The 18,106-nt window shown below is 38.5% G+C and overlaps 1 protein-coding gene across 2 annotated transcripts; it reads right to left on the minus strand.

Annotated features, from left to right (window-relative positions):
* Positions 1–46: 46 nt before the first annotated feature.
* Positions 47–11,849, minus strand: Smp_064320.1 (26S proteasome subunit P28-related; the record flags this gene model as incomplete). 2 transcript variants are annotated; one of them, XM_018797730.1, is made up of 7 exons in its annotated part: positions 7,703–7,738; positions 6,473–6,609; positions 6,329–6,427; positions 4,597–4,746; positions 3,607–3,824; positions 2,090–2,171; positions 47–178 (listed from the first exon to the last, which is right to left on the minus strand). In XM_018797730.1, exons 2-7 carry the CDS (start codon positions 6,569–6,571, stop codon positions 104–106), a joined length of 723 nt encoding a protein of 240 aa, XP_018652744.1. In that variant the 5' UTR covers positions 6,572–6,609; positions 7,703–7,738. The 2 variants fall into 2 exon arrangements, with proteins under 2 accessions (XP_018652744.1, XP_018652743.1); XM_018797732.1 differs by lacking the exon at positions 7,703–7,738 and adding exons at positions 7,806–7,942; positions 11,723–11,849 and having other exon boundaries at positions 104–178; positions 6,329–6,609.
* Positions 11,850–18,106: the final 6,257 nt, after the last annotated feature.

Below are 18,106 nucleotides of genomic sequence, written 5' to 3' on the forward strand. Positions count from 1 at the left end.
CTGAAAATACTGCATTTTACTTCAGTACTAAAACTACGCCAGCTTTGTGCAAAAAATAGTTTTTTATTTGGAAATAAACGAATATTTAAAAAAGGATCATTTTTTATTTGGCTTTTAATAGTTTTGATAAATTCATACGCAAATGGTCCGGAGCAACGTCTACGGGTGTTTTGCCATCCTAAAAAACAACAGATAATAGACCGATTTAACAATATGAATCAAATATGCATGTAATGAAACAAATAGTCTAAGACTTACAAACTGCTGACTATGTAGTAAGCCAATCTATCCGATGATATTACGGCGAGGTATTTTGATCCATGCATATTTGCTTGGTTTAAGACGAGTTTAAACTCGTCTAACTTTTTCACTAAATGATCTTGGTGTTTTGTCTTAGTGGAGTATCGATACAGTCGTAAGCTACTTAAGTCTTGGCTTTAGTGGTTTGAAGTGGACATTGAAGTGTTAGTGGAGAGTTAACAGAACAAATTAGGACATTAAATAACGTTCCAGTAAAGAGATTTTTCATGCCAGTCTTGATAAGTTGCTTTAATTTATACGGACAGATGTATCTAAAGCGACACAGCGGTGAGATGAGTATTCACAAATACGCGTTTATGCATGAATTGAAATTCCTCTTCAACTAGCCAACTGTACGGTTGTAATTATGTGGAAAAGTATAAGCGTAATACCTAAATAAAATCGATGACTGAGAATAGGGATATCTCGAAATCTCAGGTAGCCTGATTAAGCCTCTTGAAATTATAGGGACTTCATACCGTTTTGAAATTAGATATCAATCTAGGAATGTTTGGTTGTTATCTAATATTTAGTGACTCTTATCATTGAAATCAATATGTCACAACTTTTGATGCACATATTTCAAAACATTGACCAACATAATAGTAATTGTCTTCACTCTCAATAAATTAACATGCGAAAACATTTTTCAGATAAGCGCATGGATACAACCTGATTGCTGGAATAAAATGATAACCATAACTAGGTCACAGACTCATAGTAACTACATAATTGACTAATTATTTTCAATTAACAACAGCCTTAACACTACAATTGACAGGATGTTTCATATTTATTTATTTATTTAAACACATAAATATTGGTACAATGAAGCACCAGATAAATATGCGCCTCACAAATCTCATTCGATTTCTGTGAGGGCTGTGATACTGCCCAGACTGAAGCAGGTGGTTTTCTTAGGGGGCCACACCCGGAGCCTTTGACCTGAATGTCTGATCCACAAGGCAGTGGAGCATCGTGAGGAGATGCAGTCCCATGGTAGCCGTTGACCAATGACAGGTTCATCCGCCATTCGTTCCATCAGGATACTGGAGCCCATGTGCACCATTGGTTTGGAATCAGGGTTTTCCAACTCCCCTAGGTGGACCCTCCGTGTCCACCAATCCGGTTATAGCGCCGGACATTCGCTTTTCGTCCTCTCACTTTCGTAAACAACACCCCCGCCACGAGAAGGCAGTGAATAGGACTTCCCTGGCAGAGGCTATATATGCGCTGGCCATGTGAGAGCATTTCGAGAGGGAGAGTAGACTCTCCCCACTCTCGGCCGTACCAGGGCATTTGTTTCATATTGGTCTGGTGCGTACCATATATTTGATACAGATGGACAGCTCTTTAGCTAAAGTCTATTATTATTACCTTGCCGTTAATCGGTATGGAGATGACAGGCTGTATAGAACTCTTCTTGTTTGATAATCGTGTCTCATATACACTCAACACTGGATAAAGTATCTGTTATATGATAGAAGTATAAATTACCAAAAGGCAAAAATGGGTTTGGTAGTAGATTCCCGAAATAATGATTTTCATACTACTACTATTACACCGATTTAACAGTTAGCATTTACATGTAATTTTTGCGGTACTGTGCTTCATACATTTAACTGTAAAATAGCTGACTAGTACGTTTATGGTCAAACATTCATATCTTATCTCGATAACTTCGGAACCATTTTTAGTGTACTTATTTATCTTCACAGGGATAGTAGAAATGATTATTCTAGCAGGTGGTCAATATATGAGAAAAAGCATATAATTTCAGTAAACTTACTGTATCTTTATGATTTATAGAGGCACCATAATTCATTAATAAAGTTGCAGCTTGGAAATTGCCTTCTTCGCATGCATAATGTCTATTTAAACAAGCAAAGAAAGACATAGCATTGATGTGTCACAAATAATGTGATTTTTATGTGTATAAACAAATTTATTCCCATACCAAAAAGTCGAAATTTCTACAATAACTAGTTTAACAACTAAACAGCGGTGGCTCTAAATTTTCACTTGAATACAAAGTTTATTGGTTTTTTCTAGTCAGTGATATTACAGTTTAACTGAAAAACAAAATACCGCAAGAAACATGTTTGACTAGTTGATTCTATTTATGAATTTAAATGAAGTCAAAATGACAATTCAGACAGTAATGTGAGTTCATGCTTCGTGGTCTTTCTTCAGCTCTTTACAATCGTGTTTGCATTAGCGTAAGAATGAGATGTAATATAATATGAAGTAATAAACATTACTGATGGAAAGAAATGGAATGATAATGACATATATATATATATATATATATATATATATGTATATATATATGTCATGCTTGATGACGACTTGGATTTTACAACTTTATATAAGGAGGTAAGACACTAATCGTTTATGTTATCGTGAGATGACTGATTTACTAGAATATTTATAGTGCTAGTAGACTGTAATGACTTTTATGAACTAGGATGTGTAATAGCGTTGTCTCAAACAACCGATTCAGTGTTGGGACTTTGTAATAAGTTGATGTAAATGTAAACCATGCGTTTAAATGTCGATAATTGGATTAATAAATTGTTAGTAAGGACAAATAGATGTATTATATCCCGATAACAATAGTGAATAGTAACTTTGGGATCTATTTATGAATCAATATTACGCATATAATTTTTATCGTATATTTGCTAAATAATTAAACTACTTGTACTCATGTTCCTTTTATTGTGAGCTTTATTTTGACCTATGGACTATTATTGTACGATGTACCATTCTTGAGTTATCCCTAGTCTATTAATTACTGCCTCCCACATTCACAGTCACATTTGGCTAAATCTTGTACAAATGTTATTTCCTATTTTATAGGTACGATGTGGTCAATCTGTTTGGTATATAAACTCAGTATGTTTGAAATACAATGATTCATACCGCAGAGGCTGTTATTGGTGTTCTGGACTTAACTGGTTGGGTTAGGCAGAAGGGAGGACCGATACGTACTCTAGACTGCTCGTAAGGTTTTCGTGTGCTACTGTTCCAACCCATAATTCGCTGCTCTCTGATTGGCGGTCTTACCACGTCATACGTTAGCAAGGCATCCACTCGACCATAAGATATAACAAGATGATCATAAAAAGGCTAAAAAGTAGGAAACATTTTCTGTGCTCAAGTTCAGTCAAAACCTGTTTAATCGTATAGCAGAATAATCGTTAGTTTGACGCTAAACACAACTTAGCAGGTGATAGTTATAAAAAATGAGCAGAAAGTGTCGGAGACAGATTCTTATTTGTTTATTTATAAGTGAAAACTTACAGAGGTGTTTGGCCTTGTTTGTCAATTATGTCAACAAGCTTTGAAAACAGTACATTGCGGCCTTCTTCATTACCGACGTCTTCTTCAGTAACTGTATGATCTAAAAGAAGTTTAGCTATATCTAGGTTTTCTGTGGCGATTGCACGATGAAGCGGTGTAACTCCTCCCCAATCTTTTACATCTGGTTTCGCACCAGCATTTAATAACTGTTTGGCCAACTAAAAAAGAATATTAGGAATATAATTTCGAACATGTCCGTTTAGTATAATTAGGAATAACATCAACTTGGGACACCAAAAATCGAATTATTATTTTTATTATTACGGTAAGAATCACCAGTAGAAATACAACAGTTAAGAAAATATTCACCAGCAGCGATGTAATTTTCAAGTGTGTTCGGACTCCAAAATATCTAGGGTTCGGTAGACATCGACGATTTCTTGTAGGGAGACTAAGTCTCTACTTCTATCTAACCTGTTATTTTCATACCATAAAATATTGATGTCTTTTATATTCGGTTTAATACTGAACAAGGACATAGCAATAATTAAAGAAGTCACTAATCGTTAGGTTAAAGGATTTAGGAAGATGCAATCTGTTTAAGACTGGAATGAAAATGAGGGAGAAACAACCAGGAGCAGTTCAACTGGCCAAACTTTGATTACAGTTACCATCGAATGGGATCTCAGACATCGTTGTATGACATACAGCTCTATAAGGTGGCTGGAATTTCTTTTTGGATAAACCCCCCTGATGGAATTTAACAGACTTTCAGATTAATGAAGGTCCGACTAATAATCAGTTAGAACGATGCTTTAGAGTGATCGGATCAAGCTACATTAATAAGCACGGACATTTTTACTTAGACTCGCATAATTAGAATAAGTATATCTAAGTATGTGGAAATTAGACAGAACACCAAATGAGTAAACTTATATACGTAAGAAGTATGAGAATATTTAAAATATTTGACCGTACGGAAAAACTGACCTGAGGACGATTTTTAGAAGCACAATAGTGAAGACAGCATTGACCTGTCGAATTTACTACATTTACATCAGCGTGTTCTTGCTCTATAAGATATGAAGCTACATTATCACGTCCAGCGGAAACAGCAATCATAAGTGGAGTCCAGTTAGACTAAATAAAACAATGAGAGAAAAATATGATAGTCTACAATGTTTTTTTTCCACTTGCAATACCTAAATCAAATGATACAGACCTTTTAAATGGTCTTACAATTCATGAATGCTGATAATATATCAAACATATTTTTGAAAGACTCAAGTATTATCAACACTTTTATCATACATGAGGATATCCAAACAAAAGATCAATCATGAAAAGGTCGAGACTAAAGAGTTACTCCCATCAGCATACCTATAACGAATTTGAAAAAAGTGGTGGTAGTAAATATGCTCGCCAACATTACTTATTGTCACTTCGCATGAAAATTCCTCAGAAACGCCGACATTACTAACCATTAAGAAATTGCCTACAGCCTTAAATGAGTAACCTGATCTCTTACAAAATATCCCTGTACGATTAAGCGCCAACAGTATCAAGGGGTTTTCCTACACACAGTTTTCATAAGGTTCTAGTTTAACGAGTGTGAAAAGTAAGCAACTGGTTCATAAATCCGATTAATAAGCATGAAATTTCCTTGAAGAGGAACATTTATTATAGTTTAGGTGCTCAGATAGTATCACAACTCTCATAGAAAAAATGACAGATATGAGGTTCCTGCTTCGGCTTATGAAGACGTGTGAACCAAATATTTTGTCACTCAGAGGTTTATCTTACATTATTTAATACTGACGAGTTGCTTTATTCCCCATAAGATTTGCTTTTTCTGATGTATGACTCCTAAAATAGACAGAGCCGAAATAATACCAGGTCTTCCTCACGACAAGAGTTGTTTATACTATGGTGAGTTGAAAGTTTCGGTGAAGGTAAGAAGTGGCTAGCAAACCAAAAGATTTTAGTGTGGATTGAGCAAGTATATTATGCCAAAATGACGCACCACTAAAACCACTACATTTTTTAATAGTCAGTCAGTCAGCTACAACGTAGGACCAGGCACATATATACATCGGTCCAAGTTGCCATATTTCGTTAGCACAACAAGATGAACACTGGATTCATAGAAGTAATTAATTTAGTGGTGGTAGTAGTATATAAATTATAGGTTGTATATAAGGATATAGTACAGGAAGGGAGATATGAAGCAATTTTAATCTTACGGTTTAAGGGAAGATAAAGAGTGTATACACCTACGCCACTGTGATCGATTCTGAGTCATGTCACCTAGAGTCTCCAACCATTGGTTACGATAGTCACGCGGACCCCAACCAGGTAGTCTGCATCTGCCAACATGGCTCAGACTAGAAGTTAGTGACTTCAAACACTGATGCCATGTTTTGGTTTGGCCGCCCCTAACTCTCTTCCAACAATCCCCAATACTAGTCACCATAGCGCGTCGTGGTAATCGGTGTTCAGGCATACGTAACACATGGCCCAACCATCTCAGTCGATGAAGATTCATCACCTAATCAACTGATTTACCATAGTTCCCTAATACCCTACGTCTAACCTCACTATTACTTACCCGGTTATCCTAGCAGATGCGAGCAATATTTTTAATACACTTAAAAAGAACTTAGTTATTTTTTACATATGAAAAAACTAGAAGTATTCAAGTGGACGTAAATATACTGATTACCTGATCTTTGCAATCTTTATCGAAACCTCTACTTAGAAGAACTTTTACCAATTCTAAATGACCTCCACAAGCCGCCCAATGAAGAGGATTTCGCCCGGCCTGCAAGTATTGAATACAGAATTTCAAAAAAATTCACAATGAAACCTGGTCAACAAAAGATTTTTCTCCATCTGATTCCAATATTTTTACTACTGCAGTAACAACCCCATCGTACGCAAAACGACATACTGCCAAGTCAGACATTAGAAATTTATCCAACTGAGCAGCTTTGAGCTACAAACCTGTAGTAAAAGAGAGCAGATCGAGTGATAACTAATGAAATTAAAAACACCTTAGTAAAACAATTCACCTTTTATCGGAAAATATTATTTCTACAAGATTTTTAAACTTCCAAGACAGATCTGTTTAAATTAGGACTACCTGAGTAGTGGTCCAATCAAACAAATAGCCTAGAAACAAAAATTAGCTTATTCCACAATTAAACGAGGTTCGTAGTTAGTAATCGTTGCAACATAGACAAGTGTTAGACAGATCAAATTACCAGGACGGAAAACTAAGTATTACAGCAAACGAGTGAGATTTTGTGGCTGAATCTTCCAAACACTTGAGCTACAGCAGCACTATCAGTGATGGACTAGCAGAATGAATATCGTACTGAATGGTTCAGAAGATGAACCATACCTTTCGTTAGACTATGGACACGGTATTACTTCATCAAGTGCACTCTGCTTTCTTTGATCGTCTTATTTTGTCAATAGTCTGCTACTAATGTGAGTACTGGAACTTTTATTCTTTTGCTATTATTCTACGGTAGATAAAAGACAGTATTTACTGTCATCAGCACCGTTTTCCGATTTTGGGGGAACTTTCGCCATTTTTTGAGAACACTGGAAAAATTTTGGGAAATGCGTCAAAAACGTCAAAGTTTCGTCAGGCTCGAGGGCGTCCCTCAAAATTCCAAGTTATTTAGGGGAAATTCTGAAAACTTTGCGGGAAATGCACTGCAATGCATTTAATCTCATAACTACCAGTTAGATATGCCGCTTAATGATAAACCACAATATCAGCTTTGCAATATTGTAGACTGGTTACTTAAGCGATATTTTTAGACTTTTCATTAAAAGCGAAAGCAATCAAATATATCTTTATACACACACCTACGTAAAGGATAGCTCCACCATATTCACAAGATTACACGTTCATGGAATATGTACTATGCTTAAGCCAATAGAAAATAATTCCTACAACGAATGTCATTATAATAGTATTATAATAACGACAAGTTAATGAATTTGACATATAAGAAACTCGTGTCAGGCTTTTTGAGAATACTACCGATGCCAAAATATATTACTAAAAAATTAATATGACATACATAAAAGGAACCACGATGCGTCACAAGGTTTGAAGAAGCCGCGAGGGGAACGACCCAGTGGCATCATGGAACAAGTTAAAAGTCAGCCTCCGTTTAAAATTACCTCAATTGTGTTTGCGCGACCTTGAAAGACCGAATAGTAAATGGTTCAAATGGTTGAGGACGGAATAGAAGAAGCTTTCGCTTAACGGGCTTCCGTGTCCGGTAGCAGTGGATCACCAATACCTCCAGGCAAGAACCTAGGTATATGAACGATAATAGAGGGAAAAAAAGAATTTGGTAAATCATAATAATATGTTATCCTTAGTCCTTAAGAATAAGTCAAGTTTTCTCTTAAAGGACTCCTGGGAGGTCGCTTGGACTAGCTCAGTCGGCAGCGAATTCCAGCACTTGACAACTCTAACGGAGTAGAAGTTGTGTCTGCAGTCTGTTCTGCTATGTAGGGTCTCCAATTTCTGGGTGTTACCTCTGAGGTTAGTGTTATGACTAAGCTTAAGAAGTTGTTTAAGGGGATGACCAGAAGTATTAAGGATACTATAAGTCATAAGAAGATCACCTCTAAGACGCCTATACTCTAACGGGTAAAGGTTAAGTGATTTGAGGCGCTCTTCATAAGGTTTGAATTTGAGACCCCGAACTGATTTCGTGGCTCGACGTTGTATACGTTCCAGAGTGACCTTATCCTTTTGGAGGGAGGGAGGAAATACTATGTTTCCGTACTCTAAGTGGGGACGAATAAAACTGTTGAAGATTATGTGGAAGGTTCTACCGTCAAACTGGCCAAAAATGCGCTTCAATGTTACCAGTGCAAGGTTTGCTTGAGAGGCGTTTTTGTCACAGTTCGCATACGATTTCATGTCGTAGGGTACCAACACTCCTAAATCTTTTTCAACTTGGGAAACTTCTAGAGGTGAGTTACCTAAGTTATAACTATAGTCTCAGATGGACTACCTTGCACTTTGAAGTGTTGAACGTAAGTCCGTTGTCGTCTGCCCAACTTTGAAGTCGAATCAGATCCTCCTGCAGAACTAGTACATCATTGTGAGTACGTATCTCTCTCCAAAGTTTCACATCATCAGCAAAAAGCAATAAATCAGATGAAACTTGTTGAGGAAGATCGTTAATATAAATCAAGAAGAGAAGAGGTCCTAGTATTGAACCCTGGGGGACCCCACTAGGACATTCCATAGCCTGAGAGAGAGTGAAGTTAACCCTGACCTTAAAATGTCGGTTTTCTAGGTATGAAGTGATCCAGTCAATTAAAAGGGGTTTTATACCCAATCGTCCAAGCTTCTTGATAAGACATGCATGGTTGACCCTATCAAAAGCTTTTGAGAAGTCCAGGTAAATGACGTCAACCTTCCCCTTGCGATCAAGGATGGTTGTCCATTTATCCACCGCAGTCAGCAGGTTGGTCGTACAAGAATGACCTTTTCTGAAACCATGCTGTTGAGGCGAGAAGAACTTTGAGGATGATAAGTGTTCTAGTATGCCGTCGAATACTAGGGATTCCATAATTTTGGAAGGTATGGAGAGAAGGGCCACTGGTTGGTAGCTTGAGGGTTCACTGCGTCGACCTCCTTTGAAAATTGGTGTGATGTGGGCCAGCTTCCATATTTCCGGTAGTTTGCCTCTGCTTAGCGAGGGTGCAAACATCACGCTAAGTGGTGTCGCCAGGATTGAAGCTGCTTCCCTCAATACGGCGGAATGAACCATGTCCGGACCAGGAGAAGTGTCTTTTTTAGGTTCTGCAGTTTATGGAGCACCAGGTCAGCACTCAGGTCCACTTCGGAAAGTCCTGTACAGGTGCAGGTGAAGCTTTCGTCAGTATGGTTGATGTGGGTCAGTTGGAATGTCCGGGAGTAATGTTCAGCCAAAAGGTTAGCGGCATCACCGTCGTTGTTGGTCGGGCCATTAGGACCAAGCAGTCGGGAAACTCCAGTTTTGCCTTGTCGAAGAGAAGCTGCATAACTGAACAAGCTTTTCGGATTGGAGACGAATCTATCGATAAGTTTGGTCTGGAACTGAAGCCTGTCTTCTCTTATTGCCTTTGTGCATGTGTTCCTTATATGTTTGTATTGCCTGTACGCGCCGTTGTTATCCGTTCGTTTATATTCAGCCCAACAGTGCCTTTTGCGGCTTAGTAAACGACGAGTGCGGTTCTTGATTATTGGAGGTTGCTTGTAGCTTTTTGGGATTATTTTAGGAACTGAATGCTCAGTGTCACATAAGATCGTGTGCAGTAAAAAATCCCAATGAGCATCCACTTCAATTTGAGGGTGAACATCCCAATCCACCTGTTGTAGATAGTCCTGTAAAGCTAACACATTCAACCGTTTGAAGTTCCAGCGCTTGTTGCTAGTAGGATATCGTAGCTCCGTCTTCCTGACAAAGCTGAATGATAAGACGGCGTGATCACTTTTCCCCAGGGGAGCCAGGATTGAGAGGTCGTCAACTAGGAATTCTTCGTTTGTGAATACCCAGTCTAAGCGTGACGGCGTCTGACTGTTTCTCCAACGGGTTGCCGACTTCACATTTTCAAATAATCCCAGGTCGCCGATAAGGTTGAAGAACAGAGCTTCAGTAGAGTTGGCACCACCAATGTATGTATGTTCCACGAAGTTGATTCTAGGGAGATTGAAATCCCCTAGAATCAGGATATGAGAGAATCCAAGACGCGTAGAGCGAGTTAATCCTTCCAGCAGACGTTTGTCATATTCGATGTCGGCAGTGGGATTCCTGTAAACGACCCCAACTAGGCACCTCGAGGTGGTAGATAATCTTACTGAGCACCATACTGACTCGTCAAGATTGTGAAACTATTGATTGTGAAGTTGGTGCGCATCCAGGCATGACCGTACGTATAGTGCTACCCCACCCCCCATTCCTGTTTTTCTGTCGTTGCGAAATAAAGACATCCCAGTTATTGCTAACTCTTGGTCCGTAAACTGAGACGTTATCCAAGTTTCGGATATTCCTATCAGATGGGCATCATTAGCGTTGCTAAGTTCACGTAGCTCATCCATTTTGTTTGGCAAGCTCGCGGCGTTCGTGTATAGGCAGGAAGGTCGGGGTTGTCAATAAGGTTCATGATTATGACAGAGTAGTCAAGAACCGCAATTGATTTCCCAGGTTTTCCAGGGCGTCTAGGTTTGGTATCTTGTTGTTTGGATGTGGAGGCGCGTTTTCGATTCCTGGGCTCAGTGATGACCGGGCGGACAGTCTTGGGTGTAGACTGTGCGGCCAAAGCACCAATTGATTTCCGCAAAATACTTGGGACGTTCAGTTTCGGAGGGGACGCTTGGGCTTTATTACTCCTGTTAACGTGAGTCCATCCACCTACAGGATTTTTAGGAACCACTGTCTCATTCAAGGACCGTTCCCCGGGGGACCCAAGTTTACTGAGGGAGTCGATGACAGTCGATGTTAGGATGGTGCTGAGTTTCAACACATCATCACTCGTGCTGTTAACAGCACCGTCGATAACCGACCTGTCAGTATCCTTTTTCTTATTTGCCCTATGCGTTCCAGCTTTGTTACCCGTCATGATGATATCATTTACCGAATTCTTAGACAACTTATCTCTCAGACCTGTCAGTAAAGTAATGATAGTACCCAACATAACTACCGTATCGGTGTTGCAGGTAACACATACCCACCTACGATCAGACTTGCTGAGTCTGCTATAGGCTGCTGCTGTTAGATCTGTACATGCTTCATGGAACCAACCTTTACAGTTGTCACATTGCATGCCAGATGTAACGGCAAAACGGCAACCAGGTCTCTTGCATGAATTTTTCATGGCTAGTGATTTAGACTGTCTTAAAAATATAAGCAGTAAATTTAGGACCGATAAAAAAAAACACAGTAAACAAAAACTATCAAAAATGTATAAAAACAGTTAACGATAAGCTAAAGCTAGCCTTTACGTGAAAACTATAAAAAAAACCGATAGTGAGCTGAGGCAAAACCACAGTTAACTATTAATTTGAGTGAAACACAAAAAAGAAGTAATCTACCGAACGTATAGCTCAGAATAGATTCTTTGGATTGGAAATGATACTTTTGTTGCGTAAGAACACAGCAAAAGTTTGAGAAATGTAAATCACGTTAGGACTAAACTTCCCGTTCGAATAGCGCGCGTTACAAATGGTTGTGGAGGGAATAGAAGAAGCTCTCGCTTAACGGGCTTCCGTGTCTAATAGTAGTGGATCACCAATACATCCAGGCAAGAACCTAGGTATATGAACGATAATAGGAAAAAAATTGGTAAATCATAATAATATTTTATCCTTAGTCCTTAAGAATAGGTCAAGTTTCCTCTTAAAAGACTCCTGGGAAGTCGCTTGGACTAGCCCAGTCGGCAGCAATTACAGCATTTGACAACTCTTAAGGAGTAGAGGTTGTGTCTACAGTCCGTTCTGCTATGTTGGGTCTCTAGTTTCTGGGTGTTACCCCTTTGGATAATATTGTGACTAAACTGAAGTAAATGTTTAAGGAGATGTTCAGAAGTGGTAAGGATACTGTAAGTCATAAGAAGGTCACCTCTGAGACGCCTATACTCCAACGGATAAAGGTTAAGTGATTGAAGGCGCTCTTCATAAGTTTTGAATTTCAGTCCCCGGACTGATTTCGTGGCTCGATAAGTATAGTATAAGTAAAGTTGGTTGTGAACCTGTGTCAATCGTGGCAGATTGCCTTCTAGTGAAGGTACAGCTTCTCTTTGAAAATGTCCACTGATGGGGCTGATACTACTTGTTCGAATAATGCGTTTCAGTGATTGAAAATTCGATGAGAAAAACGGGACCCCACTTCAAGTTCATTAAATTATGGTTTTCTGAACCTTCTTGTTATGACCTCGGAGAGTATTAGTGCTGGAGGGAGCAAAAAGATAAGATATATTAACACCCCAATTATAATTAAAGATAGGAAATGCCAATATAAGTTCACCTCGCGTCCTACGGTTAGACAAAGGGAAAAGGTTTAGGCGTTTTAAATGCTCGTCGTAAGAGAATTTAGAAAGGCTCTTCACTAATTTCGTTCCCACACGCTAGACACTCTCAAGTGAGTTAGTATCATTTATCAGACATGATCTAGCTGCTTGGATACAGCACTCTAAGTGCGCTCTTACGTAGGTGGGATATAAAATTCGAAACATCTCGTCAAAGAATTTGAATGCTTGGCGAAGTGAACATAACTGACGATAACCTTTGTCAGCAGTTGCATTTCATTGCGTAGTCGTATTCAAGTTATGACTTGCTATTACTCCGAAGTCTTTATGTTCTTGAATGCGTGGAAGAGATGTACCATCAATGGAAAAATTGTTACTATTACCGTTCCCGAAGTGCATGAGCACGCTCTTCCTGGAATTAAGTCCTAGGCCCCAACCTCGAGCCCATCTAACTAATTTGTCAAAGTCAGCTTGGAGATGGATATGACCAGCCTGACTCCTTACTGTTCTTCAGATTTTGACATCATGCGCAAACAATAATGTCGACAGCTTAAGCAATAGCAGTAATTCATTAACATAGAGAAGGAAAACTAGAGGGCCTAAGATGGTGCCTTGTGGTACACCATTTTTGACCGGATTCCATTCGCATAGCGTTTCATCGACCTTCACGCTCTGTCTGCGATCACATCAGAACTCTCCTATCCATTCCTGTACAGCACCCGCTATTCCAAAGCTCGAGAGCTTCTGTATAAGACCTATGTGTGAAACCTTGTTAAACACTTAGCTAAAATGTATAAACAACATATATAAGCGAACAATATTGTTCGTTTATATATGTTGGTCTAAATCACAATATGGGAATTTTTCAAATTTTAAAATGTATGAATATCACATCGACAGACAGGCCGCTATCTAGGGCTGCTGTCCAATACTGTCTCGCAATGAGTAAGTTAGTCAAGCATGAACGCTTGTTACGAAACTTATGTCGGTCAGGAGTTAACAGATTGTAAGAATCTATGTGACTTACTAACTTAACCCGAATTATCTTTTCAACTAACTTAACGACTATGCTGGATAGGCTGAGAGGCCAGTAGTTAGATGCGATCCGTCTCTCATCATCCTTAAATAAAGGACTGGTAAGAGCGTCTTTCCAATTTTTAGGGATTTGAACGAGTGAAAGGGACATGTTGAAGATCGTCGCGAGAGGTCTTGAAATAATGTCCGCAATCGATGACAGCAAATATGAGGTGAGTTATCAATGGAAGAACAGTTTCCTGAGTCACATGTAATAATAATAATCACTTGATGTGCAAAATAACCCTTCAAAACTCTTTGGTATGTTAATGCTTGGCATTATCGCCCGATGATGTTCGTACCCCAGAATACTGTGGCCTCCATTGTTTGGAAAACCGCAAATCGCGTGCTGACCTCGACGATCCTGACCGTCCGAGTCCAGCCAAAGTTTAGGATGTTGCTAAATGTATAAATATGGGACATTCCTTTGTTTGTACGTCATCTGCGATTCTGTACGTGGGCTTTCGCACTTTATTCCCCTCCATAAATTATTAATATTAGTATCGAATTTGCTCAACACGACTCCATAACATATGACGGCAATGGTTTTGTCAATTTGATGTGATTAGGCAAAACAAATGAAGCAGTGTTCAGAATGCCACATTTGTAGAAATCGAATCCATCAACGTGGTAAGAAGTCTAAGTTACGCAACCAGAAAATGACTTCAAATTTTGCCCTTTGATCTTTAGACAAAAATTCCCTAAACAATTAATCCCGTTATCGCAGCTACCTGGGAATCAGTAACATGTACACACCAAAATGAATGAAACGTTCGTCTGCTTCATAAAATGCGAGCTGCCTGCAGTATTTACTGTCCACAATTCAGCCTTGTAACGTAGAATTTGCATAAGTCTCTGTCTTTTGGGCTGCACAATTCAGCCTTTGGTCAAAATCCTACTACTTATGCACTAATATTTTGTTATCCTGCTTCAAAACGAAAACGTTAGTCATAACGCGCCGAAGAGAATGGTTAATGGAGTTAAACGTAATAAATTATAAGATTTGGAACAACTTGACCTTGCCTGTGAATTGGCATGCCTCATGTAACTTGTTTCTATTGTGAATGAATTATTTTTATTGTTTACAGTATAATGGTAGTACGGACTAATAGGAGCTAACCTAAGCAGCAAGTATGAAGATAAAGCGTCAAAAACCTTTGTCGATACCGTCGTTATTTGGGTAGATTTTTTACCTTTGGCGATAATGTTGTTTTTATGACGAAATATGCCCTAGTCTCGTTACTTCAAAAAACGACTGAATCACAAGCCTACTTTCAGATTACTGTTGAGTGAAAACCGATGATTGTTGGGGACTTTGTTCCAAAGATCTGCTCCAGCAGCACATGAACAATGGATCTTTAGGGACTTTGTGACGCCGTGTACCTGAAACGTAAAAATTTTACACTGAGTTTTTTAATTATTCAACAATCACCAGAACAAACCTAAATATTCAACAAACATACCGAACAATAGTGGTGTATTATTTACTTTTGTATCTAAAAGATAATTGAACGGAGGTTTATGTTGGCTAGTGTAAGCATAAGAATAAGTTGCACAGCTCATAACGTAGACTGTGTTAGTGTGTTGGAGACTCAAATAGTAAAAAGCTATATGTCCTCCAGTGGAGAAATATGGAAATAAGTGGAATCTCATTCAGTGAAGTGATGGAGTTAATGAAAATTTTGCGATGAATAACCATGTCATTCACCAGCATTTTCAGTATATCATGTTATACAAAACCTTTGTCCGGGCATAATAAATGGACTGTTTCAGTAGAACACGAAGGTCTAGTGAATACTGGCATCTAAGACTTCTCCATGATATATAATAAAGTTACTTATAGACACAACTAGGGATGTTGGAGAAGATTGGAAGTTTAGGTCAATGATTTCAGTGAAGTTTTGTTCGTTAATGTGGATGATTTGTTCAAGGAGGCTTAGATGCACTTCTCTGAGCCGATGATGTTTGGAAGATCAGTTAAAGCTTCGCGATAAAACCATCCAGATGTGAAGATAGAACTTGACTAAAAAGGGTTTTATATCTCTTATCCGTCTGAATCATATTTCTTTTTACAAGTGACTAGTTTTTAGTGCTTTATGAATTTGGTGACTTGATGTACTCCAGATTTGACTGTACGAACTTTTCCTAGCAACTGCTTAACCTGATGCCATTGTTATCTTTTATCTTTTTGCATATTTTATACTCAATCATACTAATTCGTCCCATATATTGCTATGTAATTGTGCCTTGATTTTGTGTAGGTGAACAGAAAGTCACTGACGTATAACAGAGGGATGGCTTTGATAAGCCATCAGTTGTCATTCCATCAAGTAAGTGTGATACAAATTCAGGAATACGTATAAGAATATGTGCTTTCAACAGATCACTATTAGTAAAGAAATTGACCAAAAGGCCACTAGGTGTTGGGAAACATCTCCAGTACTTGTTTGTAGAATTTAATTCCCATTACATACTGTCAGGAGTATAAAACTACCATTACTAATTTTCCTAATGCATGCAAAATTGGGTTGGGAAGTGAGAAGTCTAGTTTCTCAAAATGACTTTTTCTTTGTCAGACTGACGATTGCAATGCACGTCCTAATAATAATAATAATTTATTCTCAAATAACAGTTTGTTACATGAGGCATGCCGGTTTACAGGCAAGATCAAAATGTTAAAGAAGTTACAATTTTCACTGTTGAAAAATTCTCAGCTGGGTTGATATTTCATAAGATATGAATGTAAATGGATTTCGTAAGGAACATGTCAATATCACACTTGGCGCACTTTATTGAGGTAGCGTTGCAACATACAACTGATGGTCGGGAATAGATACATGCGAAGTTGGGGGCTTTTAGAAGTTTCGAACTTATATCCCTCCAGAATATTGGAAGCTTCAATAACGGTGTAGGACGAAGTCACCCGTGCCATATCTGTTTTCGGTGGAGTATCTGGAGGAGGCTGAAAAGGTGTAAGAAAAAGGAAGGGCGAAAGGCAGAGCACACAATATTCATGGAGGAATAGTTAAGGTATAACCATTTAGTCTATTTGTCTGTTACTGAAGTACTTATTAGGTAAGAGCATACTAATGTGTTAAAGAAAAATAAGTGTGGGCAAGGTATCAGTGGGTAAGGAACTGTATAAATGAAGGTAGTTTAGAAGGAAGTATGGAATTGTGTAATTATAAAATAAAGTGCTGAAAACAGTATTCCGATACAAATGACTGTCTCCCTTTACTTTAGAAGCTGTTTGAACTCTTTTTTTGGTTTTTAGATTTTATAGGGTATTGAGTGGGCTTCGTTTTTAGCCAATTATCTAGTTTGCTTGTAATAGGATTACTCGGTCGGAAGTGGAACCAATTCAGCTTTTTTTATGATTTAAAGTGGTATTTTGCATGAATAATTTCGCATCAACACGCATCCCACTAGACATAAGGGGCCGTAATTAATATGTTCTGCCTCACAGACACGGGTGGATTGAAGTTATCTCCCCACCATCATGTTTGCTGGTCAGTAACGCCACCCTCCCTCCTTTTATGATGTTAGGCCCTCTTACGTTTGTTGTCGGTATGAATATTGCTTTAATCAAGGACCATATTTGGAATACACTGTCTCTACAAGTTCCATGTTATAAGCAAATCAGATGGCAATAGCATTTGTATTATGCGTTAGATATCCATTTAATATATCGTAATACTATGAAGTTATAAGAGACAAGTCAGATTATATGTGGTTAAGAGATGGGAAGGGCTAATAGCAAACCAAAGGATATGAAAGTGAATATTGTAAAATTTTCAGGGTAAGAAAAATAGAACATTGAACAACTCACAAGCCCCTCTGTTATAATCATACAGAAATCAAGGGCCAGCGGCCAAATCAGATTAAAACCGAAACGAAAGCTGGTCAGACCACTTTGTAAACTCTGGAATTAACAATATTAATGCATCCTACTACTACTGAGATTTTGAACAACCGACATGTACTCATAACATCAAAACTGGTTTTTGATGTCTCGTCTGTTTGAAACTTGGTAAGTCAGATGGTCTTCGAGGACTGATTGGTACTGTTCAACGTAGACGGTCTCTCGGCAACTAGCAAATTTATTCGGTTCGCCTTTGTCCCAAACTTTGTCCTCCAGGGGTTTGAGGAGCTCTATTGTTAACTATAGTTTTGCCGAGCTGCCAGCCTCACTATTGATATAAAGTGTCAGGAGCAATAATTCATGATCATCTGCCTGTTCACTTAGAACTAAGAGGACTGTGATGCCCTGAACTTGATAGATATTGTAGGAGATACTCCTGATTCACTGAACTACTCATTAAGAAAAAGGATTGGGATGAGTCCCCACACAGTGATCTGGATATCGATGTAATACTTA

This window comes from Schistosoma mansoni, chromosome 5 (assembly GCF_000237925.1).
Source record: "Schistosoma mansoni strain Puerto Rico chromosome 5, complete genome".
NCBI classification, from domain to species: domain Eukaryota; kingdom Metazoa; phylum Platyhelminthes; class Trematoda; order Strigeidida; family Schistosomatidae; genus Schistosoma; species Schistosoma mansoni.